General features: G+C 39.5%; 1 protein-coding gene across 2 annotated transcripts in view; it reads left to right on the forward strand.

The window, feature by feature from the left end:
- The window catches only part of GMDS (GDP-mannose 4,6-dehydratase), a 426,920-nt gene that overhangs the window by 186,783 nt on the left and 224,059 nt on the right, over positions 1-16,078 (forward strand). For both annotated transcript variants that reach the window (XM_056331388.1, XM_056331389.1), the window contains one exon: positions 11,950-12,077. In XM_056331388.1, coding sequence (XP_056187363.1) covers positions 11,950-12,077 — 128 coding nt within the window. The remainder of the gene's footprint in view (positions 1-11,949; positions 12,078-16,078) is intronic.

Here is a 16,078-nt window from a genome sequence, read left to right on the forward strand (position 1 = left end):
GCCATGACATTCTCAGTGTCTTTTCTTTCTACACCCTGTCTGAACAGAGCCATAGCCCAGGCAGCTCTCAGTGGGGTTGCCAAAGATTACCATGTGCAGTGAAGCAGCAGATGGCAGGACAGTGGAAAATATGCAGTCCCCGTCCCTGGGTTCACGTGGGGTTCAGGGTTAAATTTCAGCGATTTCCCTCCCTGCTCCTCGAGCCCCTCGATAAACTGCCGTTTGAGAGGCAAACTCTTCAGTGTGCGTTGGGAAAGTATTTAAAATTCAGTTTTGTGCAGTTTGGGAAGTGGGTTCTGGGTTGCAGCAGAGAATTTAAGAATGTGGTGTAGACTGTAGTGTCCGCAGCAGTTAGTCATCCTCACCGTCCAAAGACATTAGTGTGGCCATAACAAATGAGGTAGATATGAACACATCCTGAAAACTATGAAAGAAGGGAAAAGGATCACTGACAAACTTGATTAGTTCAAAACTGTGTAAGGGCTGAACGAGGGATGCTTCCACACAATAATGCAAACTTGTGTCTATGTGTTCTAATAAAGCCCTTATTTGCGCTTTTGGTTCCCCCCTCCCCAGGCTCCCACTTCTTTATTCCTTGCACAGAATGGAAAGTTCTCACTAGAATGACTGGATGTTCAATTTCTTCGGGGCAGAGAGCAAGAAAGGAGTTCTTTGACAGCAGATTTACTCTGTGTCCCTTTCATGGCCCCTCTTCAAGCCTTGCACTAAAAGTGATTTCATCCCTTTTTTGACTCTTCCAGGGTACTTCTCTCATTGTTTCAAAAATATCAAGATACTTAACTTTCTCAAATATCTGTAAAACCTTAGTATTTTATCCCCCTTTTTGGGGTGGAAGTCTGCATTGATTGATTAGTGATCAGAATAAAACTCCCATCTGTTTACATCTGAGGGCTTTCTAGCCAAGCACACAGAGGAATATGCGGCAGTGACTAAATGAGACCCTTGATCTAAATGACTTTGTAAGTACTTTTTCAGAATTTGCCAATGAAACCGGGCTTTTATTCATTTTTCTAAAGCAGCATTAATCAGACTGAACTGTGAATCCATCATTTCTTTTTCTGCATTTCTTTATCTTTGCTAGGCTTCAGACTCCATAGGGCCCCTGCCTACTTCATTTCTCACAAGAGTTTCTGCTCTCATAGCAGGTCTATTCTCTGCACAGGGGGCAATCCTATTATGAAAAAAATTACAATATGCAATTAATGTAGAGGTGGTTTGTGAAACTGTGTCATTGTATATTCAAAAACAACACTGGCACACATAATCCTAACATTTAGTGCTAGAATTTACAGCTTTCTTCCTGAGCATGTACGGAGTGTGTGTATGTGCATGTGTGTTTTTCTGAGAGCATGCACAGCTACCTATGGGGATATTAAAATTATGTGAAAGGTCCCACTAAAAATACAAAGCCAGGAAATTCAGAATTGGGCTAACTTTCTGTCCTGGTTTCACCCCATTGTGCTCAAGTATTGTAGGCATCTCAGAACAGCAGGTGATCTGACTGCCTCTTCTGTTCCTAGAGGAAGTGTAAACTAACTTAAATGGGAAATATCACAAAAACAGGATAACAATGAATTTCAGGAGTCTACAAAGGAAGAAGTGTTCTTAAAAATACTGATATTAGAACAGTAGTGAGCATGACAAGTTGAACAGTGGTAAATGGACATTTCGTTTAGATTCTCTTTTTTTTTTTCCCCCATTTAATCACTTTCCAAGTATTTTGTTTCACATTTTCTTATGCATAATTTTTGTGGCAATTGAACGTGTTAATGGTGCAGTGTTTAAGTTTGGATTCTTCTTTGTAAATTTCCATAATAGGACTTCAGTCCCAGAACTTCACCAATCTATCTTGCCAAAAACATGAGTTCTCTGGGTTTATAGCTGCATAGTTGTTTTTACTTAATGTATTAATTACACTAAAGAAACACAATTCGCACACAAAAAGAATGCAGGAGTTGAATTAAATTTCAGTGGCACCATTAGAAAAAAGGATTATTCCTTGAAATGTATGTACATTTCAAAAAGCTGCTATAATTTTACTGTTTTCCTGTGTTCAAGTGATTTTCTCAGTAAATAACAGTGTCCGCTTCTTTGCCTCAGTGCCTTTTTCTTTTTAAAGTGAAAATTAGCACCAGGTCCAGGGTTTGTCCCAGAGTGATGTTCATTCTCAGCAATGGCTTTTATGCAACTTCCTGATGTATCCTGGTTTTCTGCCTGTGGGAGAGCTGCCGCTCTGCCTGGTGGCATTTCCAGTTCAGGGTTTGGCTGTGGAAGCCCTAGCACCCTTGCTCAACTTCAGGGTCCTCTGAGAGCGATCACAGCCTGCTCTCAAATAAGGACATAACTTTTTTATAGGAAGTTTAAGCAACCAGCAGTAACTACAGCTAGGTGAAATAATGTTTTTATTGGCTTTCTGAATACAGGAGGTCAACACAGCTAGGCCAAACATGTCCAGGGCTTTCAGGAGCAGGAGGGACGTGCTGTCTTTGTTGGCTTGCAGTCTTCCTGGTGTATTGTCAGCTTGTCTCTGCCTTTCCCTCCTATTCTCTTCTTAAACTGTTAGCATCGGGGGGGGGGGGGGGTGGTGGTGGTGTTGCTTCAGGGTTGGTTCCCCCCCCCCCCCCCCCCAATTATTTGAAGCATGTTTTGAGGGAGTTTGTTTTTTAAATACTACATGTGAGGGGGGGGTAATGCAAGATGATGACTTCCAGTGTTGTCCCGTTCTGTCCTCGGCAGCCCTGCGTGTCCCTGTGCAGAAGCACGAGCTCAGGAGACAAGGACAGCAGGGGCAGGCAGCGTGGGCTGGAAGTGCCACGAGCTGAGCCCACACCCCTGGTCACACACCGGCTCGTCTGCACGTCACAGCACACACTGTGAAGGCTGGGGGGTTTGACACTCCTGTCAGAGCCATGTGTTTACTTCGTTAGTCTGTTATGAGTCTGACAGGGTGTCTGTCGGTGGAATAATTTGTCCTTGTTCTGGTAATCACAGCCCATCGCAAAGGGTGATTAGTGCATGGAATTGTTGGGAACATCACTGGTGTTGGAGATGTACTTCTCACCACATCCTAGCTGAGAATCTCATTACTCGTAACACAGAAGATGGAAGGGAATGTAGTGCCTCGTGTTTTACGTGCCCTTTTCAAGTACTAGAAAAAAATGGTGCCTCCTGTATTTGCAGAGACTGAGATTTCTTTTTCTCCTTCCCTCCACCTCTCACAAGTGCCCACCTTGTTACTTCTCTATGAGCTCTTTGCCCCTGGGTCTTTCCAGCTCCCTGGAAACAGAGTTATCTGTGTTTCAGGATGCCCCCTTCGTGGCTCCAGGACTCCTGTAGCGAAGGGCGGTTTATGAATATCGAAGCGCATTTACCAAATTATGTACTGAGGGCCTAAAGGGTGCCTTGAGGACTACCACTGTCACAGAGCTAACCACAAGAAAGTCCTAAGAGAAAAACAGTTGAGCAACAAAGCTCCAAAGGGAGGTACATGGATTTAAGAATGTCTTGAGTTATACTGTATAAGTGTCAAACCCGTCTAGGATTGCTTATTAGTTTGTGTGGGAGGTGAAGTTTCAAATAAGTTATTTGGCTGTAGCCAGACCATTTTTCTCTCTCCAAGAAAATACATCAGCACTGACTCAGCAAAGTCGTATGCCACTGTGCCTGGTTTTAAGGCTAGCTCTTGTTACACTCTTTCGCCTTCAGTAGAAGTAAATGAAAGTTCTTTTTACCCCTGACTTGAAGTGAAATGACACATTTTATACTTAGACATTTGCACATTAAAAGCGCTAATACGGCTGCACAGAAAGACATGCAAAACTCTGATTATACCATGACGCACCACAAGCTGATGTCCCAGCCACCTGGAGAGGCTGAGAGACCAACCAGACTTAGTCCCTCAGAGGTCGAAAGGTCCAAGAAACTGTATTAGTCAGTCATGTGTCACCAGGTAAGATTAAAAGCCTTGCCTGCTTCATCTCAAGGGAGTGCTAGGATAAAGGCTGAATGTCTCAGCTTGAACCATCAAACAGCACCTTTTTTGATGTGCTACTGGTTGCTGAGAGGATGGAGGAGGGGAAAGGCAGGGAGAAGAGGAAGGGGGTGTTTGAATTTAAGGGCACAGATACCTGAACTTAGATAGCTATTTAACAAGGTAAGTTAAAATCGGGAAGTTTTGCAAGTTGCCTTAGACTATGTGGTATTTCCATTTTGTACCAGTGCTAGGTTTTCCTTGTGGGTGCATACATTTCTAGCTATTGTAACAGCAGTTCAGCAAAGCATGTACTTAGCTCCAGTTGTTTACACACACTTAAACAATACGGTCTGTGCTGACAGGCAAGCACACTAATGCTTACCCATAGCTCATACATGCGAGGGCTTGTCTAATTCTATGGCAGCTTAAATGAGAGGTTTAATTCAATGACATTAGTTGTACAGTTTAAAAAACACAGCTTAAATGAGTGTTAACAAATCAGAATGGCTAAAGACATTTACCTTTGTTTTTCGATGTAGTGTATATGAACTGTGATTAAGAACTCAAAGTGAATAGTTTGGAGCAAAAGGTTAAGTTTTCTGTAAGCGAAACGCTGCTCTGTTTATGTAAGTGCCATTAACAGCACAAACTTTGGAACAGAAATAACACTTTTGCATATTGTTTTCAGTATTAGTGTTTGGTTTTTCCTTTTATAAAAATCTTTGATGCCTCACCTTTTCCTGTTCAGTGTACGGTTCCTGAGGGGAAAATATTTCAAATTAAGAAAAAATATATGGAGGAAATACAGCAAAATAGCACCTTTTGCCCAGCAGTTATTGCTGGTATGTTACCCTATCCTTTTAACAAGCCCATATGATAGATCTGAGATGTGTAATTCATCCTGAATAAGGGTATTTTGAACACGAAATCTAATAGCTTTGTGTTACACATTACACATGCAGATTGTCTGCTAATTAAACATTGTTATTTCACAGTCACTGTAGAGAACTGCTGCTGTGTAGTCATAGAAATCATCGTGTCGTTTTTCTTTGGGAGGTAGAAACCTGTACCTGTTTGTATGCAAAACAGTCGTGAAGAGTTTAAAGCCCTGATGACAGATCCCTGGTGGAGGGTTAGCTCCGCTGGATCACAGGGGAGTGTGGCTCACTGTGCTGTGACAAATGTCACCTCTGGTTCTTGTCCTCTGGTGGTGGTTGCTAGGTCTGTGCCCCACTTGTTTGATGCTCCAGTTAATAAACGTTGCACACAACTGAGTTTATTGTCCCTATGATGCAAGTCATCCTTTAACACAGTAAAGTGCAGTTAGCAGATGCACCTCTTATGTGGAGCTTATTAGTTGTCCCTCCAGGTAAGCTTCATGCTATCTTTCCTCCCACTGGGAGATAGTCTCCCTACTTTCTGTGTTCCCTTCCAGTTTCTGTATCCCGTCGTTCCTCACAAGATAGTCTCTCATTCTTGTTTTCCACTCAGATTATAAAAATCATTATTTTTTATTCCCTCCATGCCAAGTTCATATGATCTCCTGTCGCTCTCAGCTGTCCAGATGTTCTCAGCGTGCAAGGGGATGTTGGGGGCAGAGATGCTCTTGGGCTGAAAAGCATCAGCTCCCTCCAGTGTGCTGCCGTCCTGCTGCAGGTGCTTTCTGCCTCTGCACACCTTTGCCTTTCCGCTTCAATCTCCCCGTTTTTAAAAGACAGGTACTAGTGTGTTTTCTGTTACCCAAGGAATTCCATTGAAAAGTGTGGAGCAAATGAAAAATTGGGCCAAGCAGACTTAGCACATTTTACTTTTGGCATTGGAAAGTTCAAAATGTGTGTCAATATATTATAGAAACTGATATGTTGATTAACGTCTTTGTTAACAATATTTAAAGGAGTTAGTACCTCTTCCTTTGATTGAAACCACACATATTAAAGTAATACCAAATGAGGATCACTTGATGAGGAGGGGCAGTTTTATCCTCATGTTATTGGGCTGTTGCTTTCAGTCTGTGATCTGTGGATTTTGTTGTTACATGAATATTTCCCAGGGGATTGATGAAGAATGACCTTTAGGAAGAAGCCTATTATCAGTAGCTCTGTCTTTCCTGTTTAGACACCTCACATGTCCATTGGAAAATCGTTGGGGGTATGGAAACTGAAAATGTTTGAAAAGCATTGCAAATCTATTAAAAATCTGAGAAACCCACTATCATAAGGTACTATTACACTTTAAAAGGAGAAAGAGAATGGAAATATTATGATGAAGCAAAGTATTTCCAGCTATGCTATTACAGGATTAAAATGTAAGGATTAAAGCACTATATCTCATGTTTCAGGAAATAAAATGATTTATTGCTCAGGTCAGGAAGATGTTTCCCATGCAGTGCATGACTTTACAATGAGTTGCTTATGAATCATATCACCCTTATTTCATATATATTTCATTTTACAAAAATCTGATTGTGGACTTTCTGGCAAGTTTATTCTTACGTAGCTGTACTTGCTGTGTGAAATTTGCAGGATATTATGAAGAGCTAAGAAGGAAAAAATCCCTTTCAACAGTGATTTTTTTCTTTGATTCCAGTGATGTTTCTACTTTGTATAATTGTCATTGTAAGAAGAACAATTTGTTGTTTTAAATTGGGAGTGGATTCACAGTTAAAATGCATGAGTGTTTAACATATACTAAGCAGCTGCTTTACTAGTTTAACCAAAATTCAGTACTATATCAGCTGTTTTGATCAAGATACAGTTGAAAATTCCATTTAAACCCAAATTATGGAAGGTTAATTTCAAGATTTGTAACTTGATTTTTCATGTGGTTCACACTGACATAACTCCGTTGCCTTCAGAGTAATTGCTACTGATTTTCATCAGTATAAGCTAAAGGAGACTCTGGACTTCTTTTCTTAGAAAAACTGGGTGTTGCTTTGTTTTTTCATTTCAGCTTATTACAAAAATAAGCTTCTCTTAGAATGGAATTGTGGACAGTGTGGATTTTCAGGCAATCAAAACATTTTAATGATCTCATTAAATGTATCATTTACAACATATATATGTTAAAAGAAATATGTTCTGTTGAGTTAGTAGAAGCACTGGGTACACAATGTGTTTGAACATGTTAGGCTTCCACTAGAATCTATGCCAGAACTGTAGAAACCTGGAGGAATAAAAGCTCACAACTCTTTTTCTTGTGCCAGCATCTTTAGAGACAGAAACCTTTTTATCATATTGTATGCAAAACAAAGAAAAAGATGTTATGGCAAATTTATAGACTGTGCTAGGACTACATTTCAGCTGATAGAGAAGTATTACTATTAAATGCTATGAGACTCACTGTTATTCTATAATATTACTAGGATTAATGATGGATTTTTCTTATGCCTGAAACAACTAGTACTATACAGGGATAGCAGACTTCCTAAGACCACATTTTTGTCATCTGTTCAGTTTTGCATGTAGCCTTGAGAGCCTAGAAAATGAAAGTTCTTTAAAAGTAGTTACTATAACAGTAGCTCTTAAAGCTGCTTCATCCATTTGGCTGCCTCTTATAAACCACACAGTCTAGAGAAAAGCACCTACTTCAAACAGCCAGCTTCCTGATGATGCACAAAGGGTGGAACCCCAGTGCTGATAAAAGGAAGGGGGTACTGGTGCAGAGACCCAGGTATTATTTTTTCTCTTGTGACATCCAGCCTTGGAACTCTAGGTAGGTGCATTGAGAACATGCTTCCTGAAGCAATAGTTTTAAATATGTGTTAATGAGAGATGTGTCCAGCTTCCAAAACTTACCTATGCCAGATGTAGGCAGCGTCCTTCTTGGAGGGATGAGCTGCGCAGGCTGTTTTTCACCCTGAGCCAGACGGTGCAGTGGGTGACAGGCCTGGGCTGGAGAGCTGAAGCTATTGCATTATACCTCTGCTATTTCTTTTTATTGTAGTATTGTTCCTGTAGTGGTTTGCTGACAAGTTATATGTTTTACAGATCAGGTCTGCTTGATGAGGAATCCTTGCTTAAAATCGTATCTAGGATAAATCGGGTTTGTAAATCAGACCTTATGGTTCCTATTGGAATGCTAATGACCTCAGAGGGAGGGCTTGGGTTTTGAAAACAAATCTAAACTAATGCCCAGGGTTCCTGACAGAGCTGTTAATATCGTGAAAACTCATGTTTAAGTCCTCTTTAAAAAGGTAAAAACTTGTCAGACACTGCTAAACCAAAGCTGTTTGGAACTGCTGAAACGTGCAGAGGCACCAAAGCATCCTTTGCAACGTCTGGCCAGATCTCTGCTGTTGCGGTACAGCAATTCCAGTGCTGTCAGTAGTGATGGAAACCAGAGTATAATGTGGCCCATCATGGTTTGGATGTATTTGCTGCATAGATGCTATGCAAAGCAATTAGCCCAGCGTGCTTGGCCCTACAAGGGAGTAAGAATGACTGTTTCCTTGGTTACCATAGGGTAGTGAGCTCCTTTTCGGATCCTGTCCTATCCTATATGGCAGGACAGTACCACCCTCACACATTTTGAAAAAGTGTTCAAATAAGTGAGAATATATCACACATTTAATAATTTTGAACACTCCATGTTCATTGGTACTAGATGTGAGCAGTGAGGTGTGTTTTACAACACGTCTCTGAACTGAGGAAACAAAACAAAGCCAGGAGACAACTGTGGGACTTGGACTTCCCTCTTCCCTGCAATCTAAGCTAGTTTCTGTTGCTACCACCACACGTTTCCACATGAATTAGCAATGTTAGCAGCATAGTGAAGCAGGCCTTATTCAGCTGTGGTAGCTGTGGCATGTAAGCTGCTGCATCATCTTGATCTGATGAAAGTCAGCATAAAGGGTGATGTGGTTAACACACCAGCAGCTCTGCTGATACTCATACTGGCACTAACAGGACATTCTGTCGGGGGAAAATGCCCTTGTAGCAGGTCCTCAATAGCTCCTGAGGAAGAAGGAAGCTAACCATTTCTGTGTCTCAAAAGGTACTTTGTATTCAGTTATATAAAGATATCTGTAGCACTCCACATAGACCTTTTAGATAGAATCATTCCTGAGGAAAGAGACATTATGTCTGCCAAGTTTCAAGCCAAAGCAAGATTTTATAGCCTGATTGCAAACCCCTAGGACAGGGCTTTATAATGGAAATGCTGACATAGACTTCACTATTTTGTATGACTCCAGTGGGCATCAACTTAAATTCTAGCTATGATGTGCATTTAATGGCATGGGATCAAACATGTACTGTAATGGGATATTTTAAGATACTGTGTTTGAAGAGAATTGGTATTTAAATGTTATTTATGAACCATATCATTTAAATACTTCTGAAATGTGCCATTCGGTCCTTGGTTGCATGAAAAAAAAAATTCTAATCACATTTCTCAGAATGAACAGTAGCATAGTTTTCTTCCACAGCTTTAATGCTGAGGCACTTCCAAGAAGAGGGTTGGTATTATTTTGTTGAACCCTTACTGGAATATTTCTGGAAAATAAAAGTTTTCATTTTTCACTGTGGTACACTCTAATTCTTCATTTCAGCCTTTTGAGGAATATTCTGCATTTGCTTGGAGAAGACCTTTAAAGATAATTTCTCTACAGTTGTCAGTGACTGCAAGAAGACAGCAGTCGCTAGTATTTGCTGTTTTGTGCTAGATGAATCTGCTTTTTCTTGTGCACTCTCTTTCATATATTTTAAGTTCAGTTGATAGCATAAAAGTTCTCTCTCACACACACACAAACTAATAAGCTGGGTTTTTTTTTTTATGCTGAGGAAGTGGTTGCTCCAGAATGGAAGCTGACATTCATTAGTTGTGTAGGTTGACAGTAAAACGTGCTTTAAAGCAGATGATGACTAGAAGTCTCACTGCTTTCACTGCAAATGGGAACATAGCGCTGAAAGCGGCCAGTTTTGCTTATTACTCAGTTGTAAACTGCAACGTAAAGACATATACTTTATCCTAGGAAAAAAAGTTTCTCCTTCAAGTGCTATTTACTGAATAATAATGCTAACTGAAATTGTTTCCATGCAGAAGGTTAGGAAGTTTCCTACCTAATACTAACAAGTTTGTGTAATGGCATGAATATATTTTTAATTAATTAGTAATAATCTGTGCGAAGATCTCAGAGCACTTGGATAATGTAAGAAATGGAAACAGTCTTTGGAGAAGCGCCAGTCTGACTAAGCCAAAGAGACTGTCACTGGTTTCTGTTAAGCCAGAACTCCACTCCTGCTGCAAGCCTGTCCGGCCAGGAACAGGGGAACCACAGTACTTTGCTTTCAGAAAATTGCAATAGCAGAGTCACAGTGTCAGTCCCGTGGTTTGCACTGGTTTATCTTTGGCATAATTATATTTCTGCTGTTGAGTGTGCAGGGTGCAGTCTGGAAGAAGGGCTTAGGCTTTCATCCTGCAGTTGACTCATTTGTCCAATTTTTGAGGAACACTGCTACAAAAAACACTCCCCAGTATATTTTGTTTCTGAAACTTTGCAAAGCACACAATTTTGAAATCTTCCTTTATATATGAACACTTTTTCAGGGAATATGGAAATTACATGGTTTCCATCCTTTAAAAAATAAGCACAAGCTGGTGAAATATTCTAAATGGCTAATAAACAGAATTCTAATTAGTTCAGCAGTTGACAGAAAATTAAAATTCTATCTTAATCCCATGGTAAAGTCTGAATTATTTAATTGCTTCATTCCACATGGTTCTTACAGGTATGCACTTATTTTTTTTACTTTTGGCAGTGTCAAATGACACCAAAAGGTACTGTAATGCTCTTGACTTTACAGGAAAAATTAATAGTCTGGAAAAGACACTTCACATTATTTAATAATTTTGCAGCAGCCTATTGTTCGTTTGACAGGAAACGGAATATATTGAGATGCGTATCTCAAGACCAGAATTCCATAATGAAAAAAACCTACATATATGCATTGAATGTACAAGCTGCGCTACTTAAGGACTTTAGAAACTTGCTAAGTGTTTTACTAGAACAGTAATTTTCACTGACTTTCCTCCTTCCCATTTGGATGGGGTATCATCTGTCACCACTCCATCATATTTTTTTAGCTATTAAAAAGGCATGTAATTTTAATTTTTGTGGCCCATTAGTGTGCAAATGCCATTGTGCTTGCTTAGCCTGAATTAATGGTCTAAATTGAAATCCCTCTGCTTTTGAGGAGACTGCTGACCACATTTTGGAAACACAGCCATCATAATCTAAAAATCAAGATATGAAAATAACTAGAAAAAAGTATTTTTTAAAGCAACTCTACAGGGAGCAGAAATGGGTACACAAATTTTCTAAAGCAATACAGTGAACAAAGTAACAGAAATATGATAAAACAGTGCACAACCTTCAACTGATAAAGTTGAAATCACAATTTCATGATCTCACTGAACCTGGGAGACAAAGAATCACAAATAGCTAGAGAAGTATAACACATTTAACCGTTACGGTTCTTTGGAGAATAAGTCATATTTGGATAGTCTCGTGTTTTTTTTATTAATAAACTAATTTATTTAGATATATGCATTCCTTTTAAAAAAATTGAAATAAAAAAGAAACAGCAACAAAAAACTTGAGGGTGGTCTAAGATGTCTGTCTTCTTTATGTAACCTTTTGCATTTTGCGTTTAAGAACTGACATTCCAAATGATTTTCTTTGGCTCTGTGCCTGGACTGAATACTGAGGCAGCAAATTAGGAATGCTTAAGAAGTTCCACAAAGAAAGACGTTTGCAGTGAAAGTGCAGCTAATGTGACACTTGCACTGGAAGCTTCATTGCCTGCTCAAATGATAAAAGATGGCTTGGGTCTCAGCGTTGTGAGGGGAGTGAATGAAGACAGAAAGTACCATGTTATGAGCTATACAAGGTGTTTCTGGTGGCCAGTGATCTGCCGCTGTGACTATGTTGATATTACTTTTTATTTCTATTCCAGGGGCTAACTTTGTTACTCGAAAAATTAGCCGATCGGTTGCAAAGATTCACCTGGGGCAGCTGGATTGTTTCAGCCTGGGCAATCTGGATGCTAAGAGAGACTGGGGCCATGCCAGGGACTACGTTGAGGTAAGCTGTGGGCCACGTGCCTTTTGCTGAGTCGTCTTCACGGTGGGGATAATGCTTATTGCTGTAACTTCAGGTCATGGTCCACGGAGGGCTATCTCGAGATGTTTTTGCCTATTGAGGTCTGTTAACTTTGTCTTGCTCTTGATTTCAGAGCAGGGAGTTTAGTAACACAGCAGTCTACCCCAGGCGTGACCTGAACAGAAAAACAAATCTTTGGGCTTACATTCCTTGACTGAATTCCTTGGGGGAGGGAGCCAACTATAAAGTGAATCTCTTTTAGAGTATTTCCCCTATTGTTTTGACAAATTTTATAACCAGTATTAAGATTGCAGCAAGATGCAGTATGACATGAAGTCAAAGATCCTGCTGGAGGTTCGTGGCCTTTATTATAATGAGGCAAGAATGATGTATATATAAATGAGCAAAGGTCTAACTGGTCATACATCAGAAAGAAGCATCACAACATAGTTGTGATGGCAGGTATTGCAACACACGTGCTTGCATCGAGTGTTTGAAAGGTTTTCATAGTCAGGATTTGTTTCTAATTTTATTCTATGCATCTACTTAAGCAGGCAAACAAACAATACCCCTGTATTGTATTACAAGGAGACATGAATGACCACGTAGGAAATACTGTCTTTTCCCCAGGAGACTTTTGTCCCCATTTTGGTGCTTAAAGATTTCCTGCGGTCATTGGGCTATTTCTGTCTTTTAATAATTCCTTGCTGGGAAACCGGATTTGGCTTCACCATTCATTGATGTAGTTTAAAAAGATTATGACTGTTTGTTTTGGTTTTCTATATTACAAAGTAAGAAGTATTTCAGTAGGAAAAAGTCTGATTTGGTATTTTTATCATAAATCGAGATTTAAAAAGTAAAATAAAAGCTGAGCTCTCAAATCTTGTTTACAGTCAAAAAGAAGCAGCAAGAAAACAATATTGTAATACCACAATATAAACTTTTGTTCTGGATGAAATTAAAAAAAGTAAACAGCCATATTGCCTTACCATTGAAAGGGTTACATCAAATGAGCGAAGAAGGTGATTTTTGGCAGCTGGCTGTAAATAAAGTGGGCTTTTGGTTCTGTGCTGCATTTGCATGTAAAGTGGTAAGGGCACCATGGGTGTCATGGCTATGCCTCCATGACTATTGTGTTCTATTTGTGGCCACAACATTAGTTGAAGCAGTTAATGCAGTAAACCATCCCAATCACCTTTTTAATGGATAAAACTATAGTTAAGAGAGTTCATTAAGTCAGTTACCGAGTCTCAGATGAACGGAAGTAAAAGATTAAGCCAAATAAAACGATCAGTTGCATTGAACATAATGAGCGTAATTTGCTAACAGGCATTGAACACTCCATAAATACTTTGGCTATCTCATCACAAGACAAGTTGCACCAGGTCATAAATCGTGGGATAAATCCTAATGTCTTCTTCCATAAGGGAAATCCAGAATAACCCTCTTGTGCCTAGTGGGTCAGACCCTTGTCCTGTGTTCAAACCTTTAAAAACAAAAAGGAAATGAGAACAAGTCTATCTAGAAGAATGACTAGCTTTCAAGGCCTTTGGCCTCCAGAAGGAATGTAGTTGTCCGACGTCTACAGCACGAACACATGTTGGTTGTGTAAGTAGCATTCCAGACCTTTCAGCTACACGTTTTGGGCCTGTCCCAAAATCTTCTGGAAAGAATTCCTCACTAAAATATAGTTCATCTTGAGTATTTCTCTTCCCAGAGTGGTACCTCTTCGGATAACGGGAGAGTTATTATCAATTCTCTAATTCCCTGAATATTGTGGAAATGTGGTTACAGGCAGCCTTCTAATGGCTAAAAAAGTGAGTAACTTTAAACTGGAAATAAACAATTATTTGAGGCTTTAATGGACTGGAAAGTGGGGCTTAGAGATTTAACGTTGTTCAAATAAATACATAGTATGTTAGAAAGCATGATCGTATTTACAAGCATTTGGGGAGCTTCCTTAAGCGTATGGCTGAACACATAGGGATATATCTTATCCCCTCCATATGTACTTTTAAATCCCATTGATATTAATACAAGTAACACATGTGCATATAGACTAGACCATGTACTGTGTTTTCTTTCTTCTTATTTCCTTATTAGGGATAATAATAAAACCATAAATACATTCCTTTTTGTTATTTTATAAAATATTATGGGTCAGTTCCTGATCTCATGAAAGTTGATGACCAAAATCCCATTGACTTCATGGACAGATCGTATCCTGTATGTATTGGAGTGGAGAACGTCTGGCAGTTACAAAGCACAAGCAGAAGTCAGGACTCTCAAGCTTGGATCACATGCGTTCATCTGACTGCCACTGTGCTTTTGGGCTTCCGTCTACAGCAGAGCATGGAAGTGCCTGCACTGAAGCTTGTTGGTGCCCACCAAGGGATGAGCTGCCAGCATGCTCGGTGCTAGCTGTGGGTTGAGGTCAGCTTTAGTAGCAGGTGATTCGGAAGCACGATGCATAAACAGAGGTTCATATCAGGGGAGAGTAGTTGGAGTATGTGTTTGATTAGGTTTTGGGGCTGGGACTTGAAGTACCACCTGCAGGAACTGAAAATCAGATACAGCAGCATTGTGCTGGTGGATGAAAACTGGGAAGTCGAACACACTAGAAAGAAAGGTTTCCATTCAGTGTTTGAAGGGAACAAAACAGAAATAAGTAGGCATCGAAAATTGGGGGAGGAGGCAGGGGATGGCGGTGGGGTGTATATTAGTTTTATCCTAAAATTATATTAGTAACTCTTAATACTTGCAGAAAGTGCTGTGCTTCTTAACTCCCCCTTTCTCCATTTTTACTCTGCTGTGATCCAGCACAAGTCATATGGGATAATATTAAAGGTGACTATCAGTGCCACTGAGCGGGAAGAGAAAAAACAACATGTCAGTACTATTGATATATGGATTGTCTATGTGCTATTTTGTTTTGAGAGGGTAACTTATACCTTGTATTTGTTGCAGAAAGTTCTGGTAAGCCATCTGCTCAGTATTTTCAAATATTAGTATGATAGCAAGCCTTAGCAGTCTGACTCATTTCTATGCCGTTTATAAAACACAAGGCATCATACAAGTTTCCTCAGACACTTACCCAAGAGTCTTATTTCAAATAAATACAGATTCTCAGAAACATTTAACTTGGACCATTAATAAAATGGCCATTGATCCATCACTAATGTGTTGGGGTTTTAATTTTCTGCATGCTAAATACTGTAAATGAAGTTGTGAAGGTATACCTGCAACTGAAACCTTAAAAGTGTTGATCTTGGGGACGTAATAAACACATTGATTTGTGAAGATGTAAAGGGAAAGCCAACAAATAGAGCATGCTAATGTTGGAAAGTGGCTCTGGGAAAAGGTCAAGTTCATATTAGACTTCAACAGCTGAGGCTTTTTGTTCCTTTCCTTCAGTTTCCTCTTTGTTACCTGCTGATGCTCAGGTTGCCTTCTGCAGTTGCACTGCCCACACCTCAGTGTTGTGCAGAGAGCAGAAATACTGTGCTGATGAATGTTGCGGAAAAGCCTATCAATATATATCTGTAAAAAGTAAAAAAACAAGTCAAAGTTAACAGTTTTAATATTCTTTGTACAAATCAGAAATATTTTCTTTTGCCTTTAATAGAATCCCAGCAGTAGTTCCAGCAATAATTACAGAGGAGTCATAATTGGGTCACAGTTGGCTCCAATTCAATTAATTATAGGTCTAGTCAGATGCTAAAAATTAAGCATGTGCCTAAATTCATGGTGAAATCAGGGAATGTTTCATATTCTAAATATATGGCAATCAGCTTCCTCTAATTTATATTTAAATAATGTTGAAAAAAAAAGCAGAAAAGGAAAGTTTACAAGTAATATAGTAAATTATTGTACAGTCTAACCAAGCACATTAAGAAAATGTTTAAAGAGAGACTTTCCATCTTACTTGGGTTTTTTTAATTGGTACTGGTGCTAATTCATACTTCATTTTGTGATTAAAATGC

This window comes from Falco biarmicus, chromosome 3 (genome assembly GCF_023638135.1).
Source record: "Falco biarmicus isolate bFalBia1 chromosome 3, bFalBia1.pri, whole genome shotgun sequence".
Classification (NCBI taxonomy): Eukaryota; Metazoa; Chordata; class Aves; order Falconiformes; family Falconidae; genus Falco; species Falco biarmicus.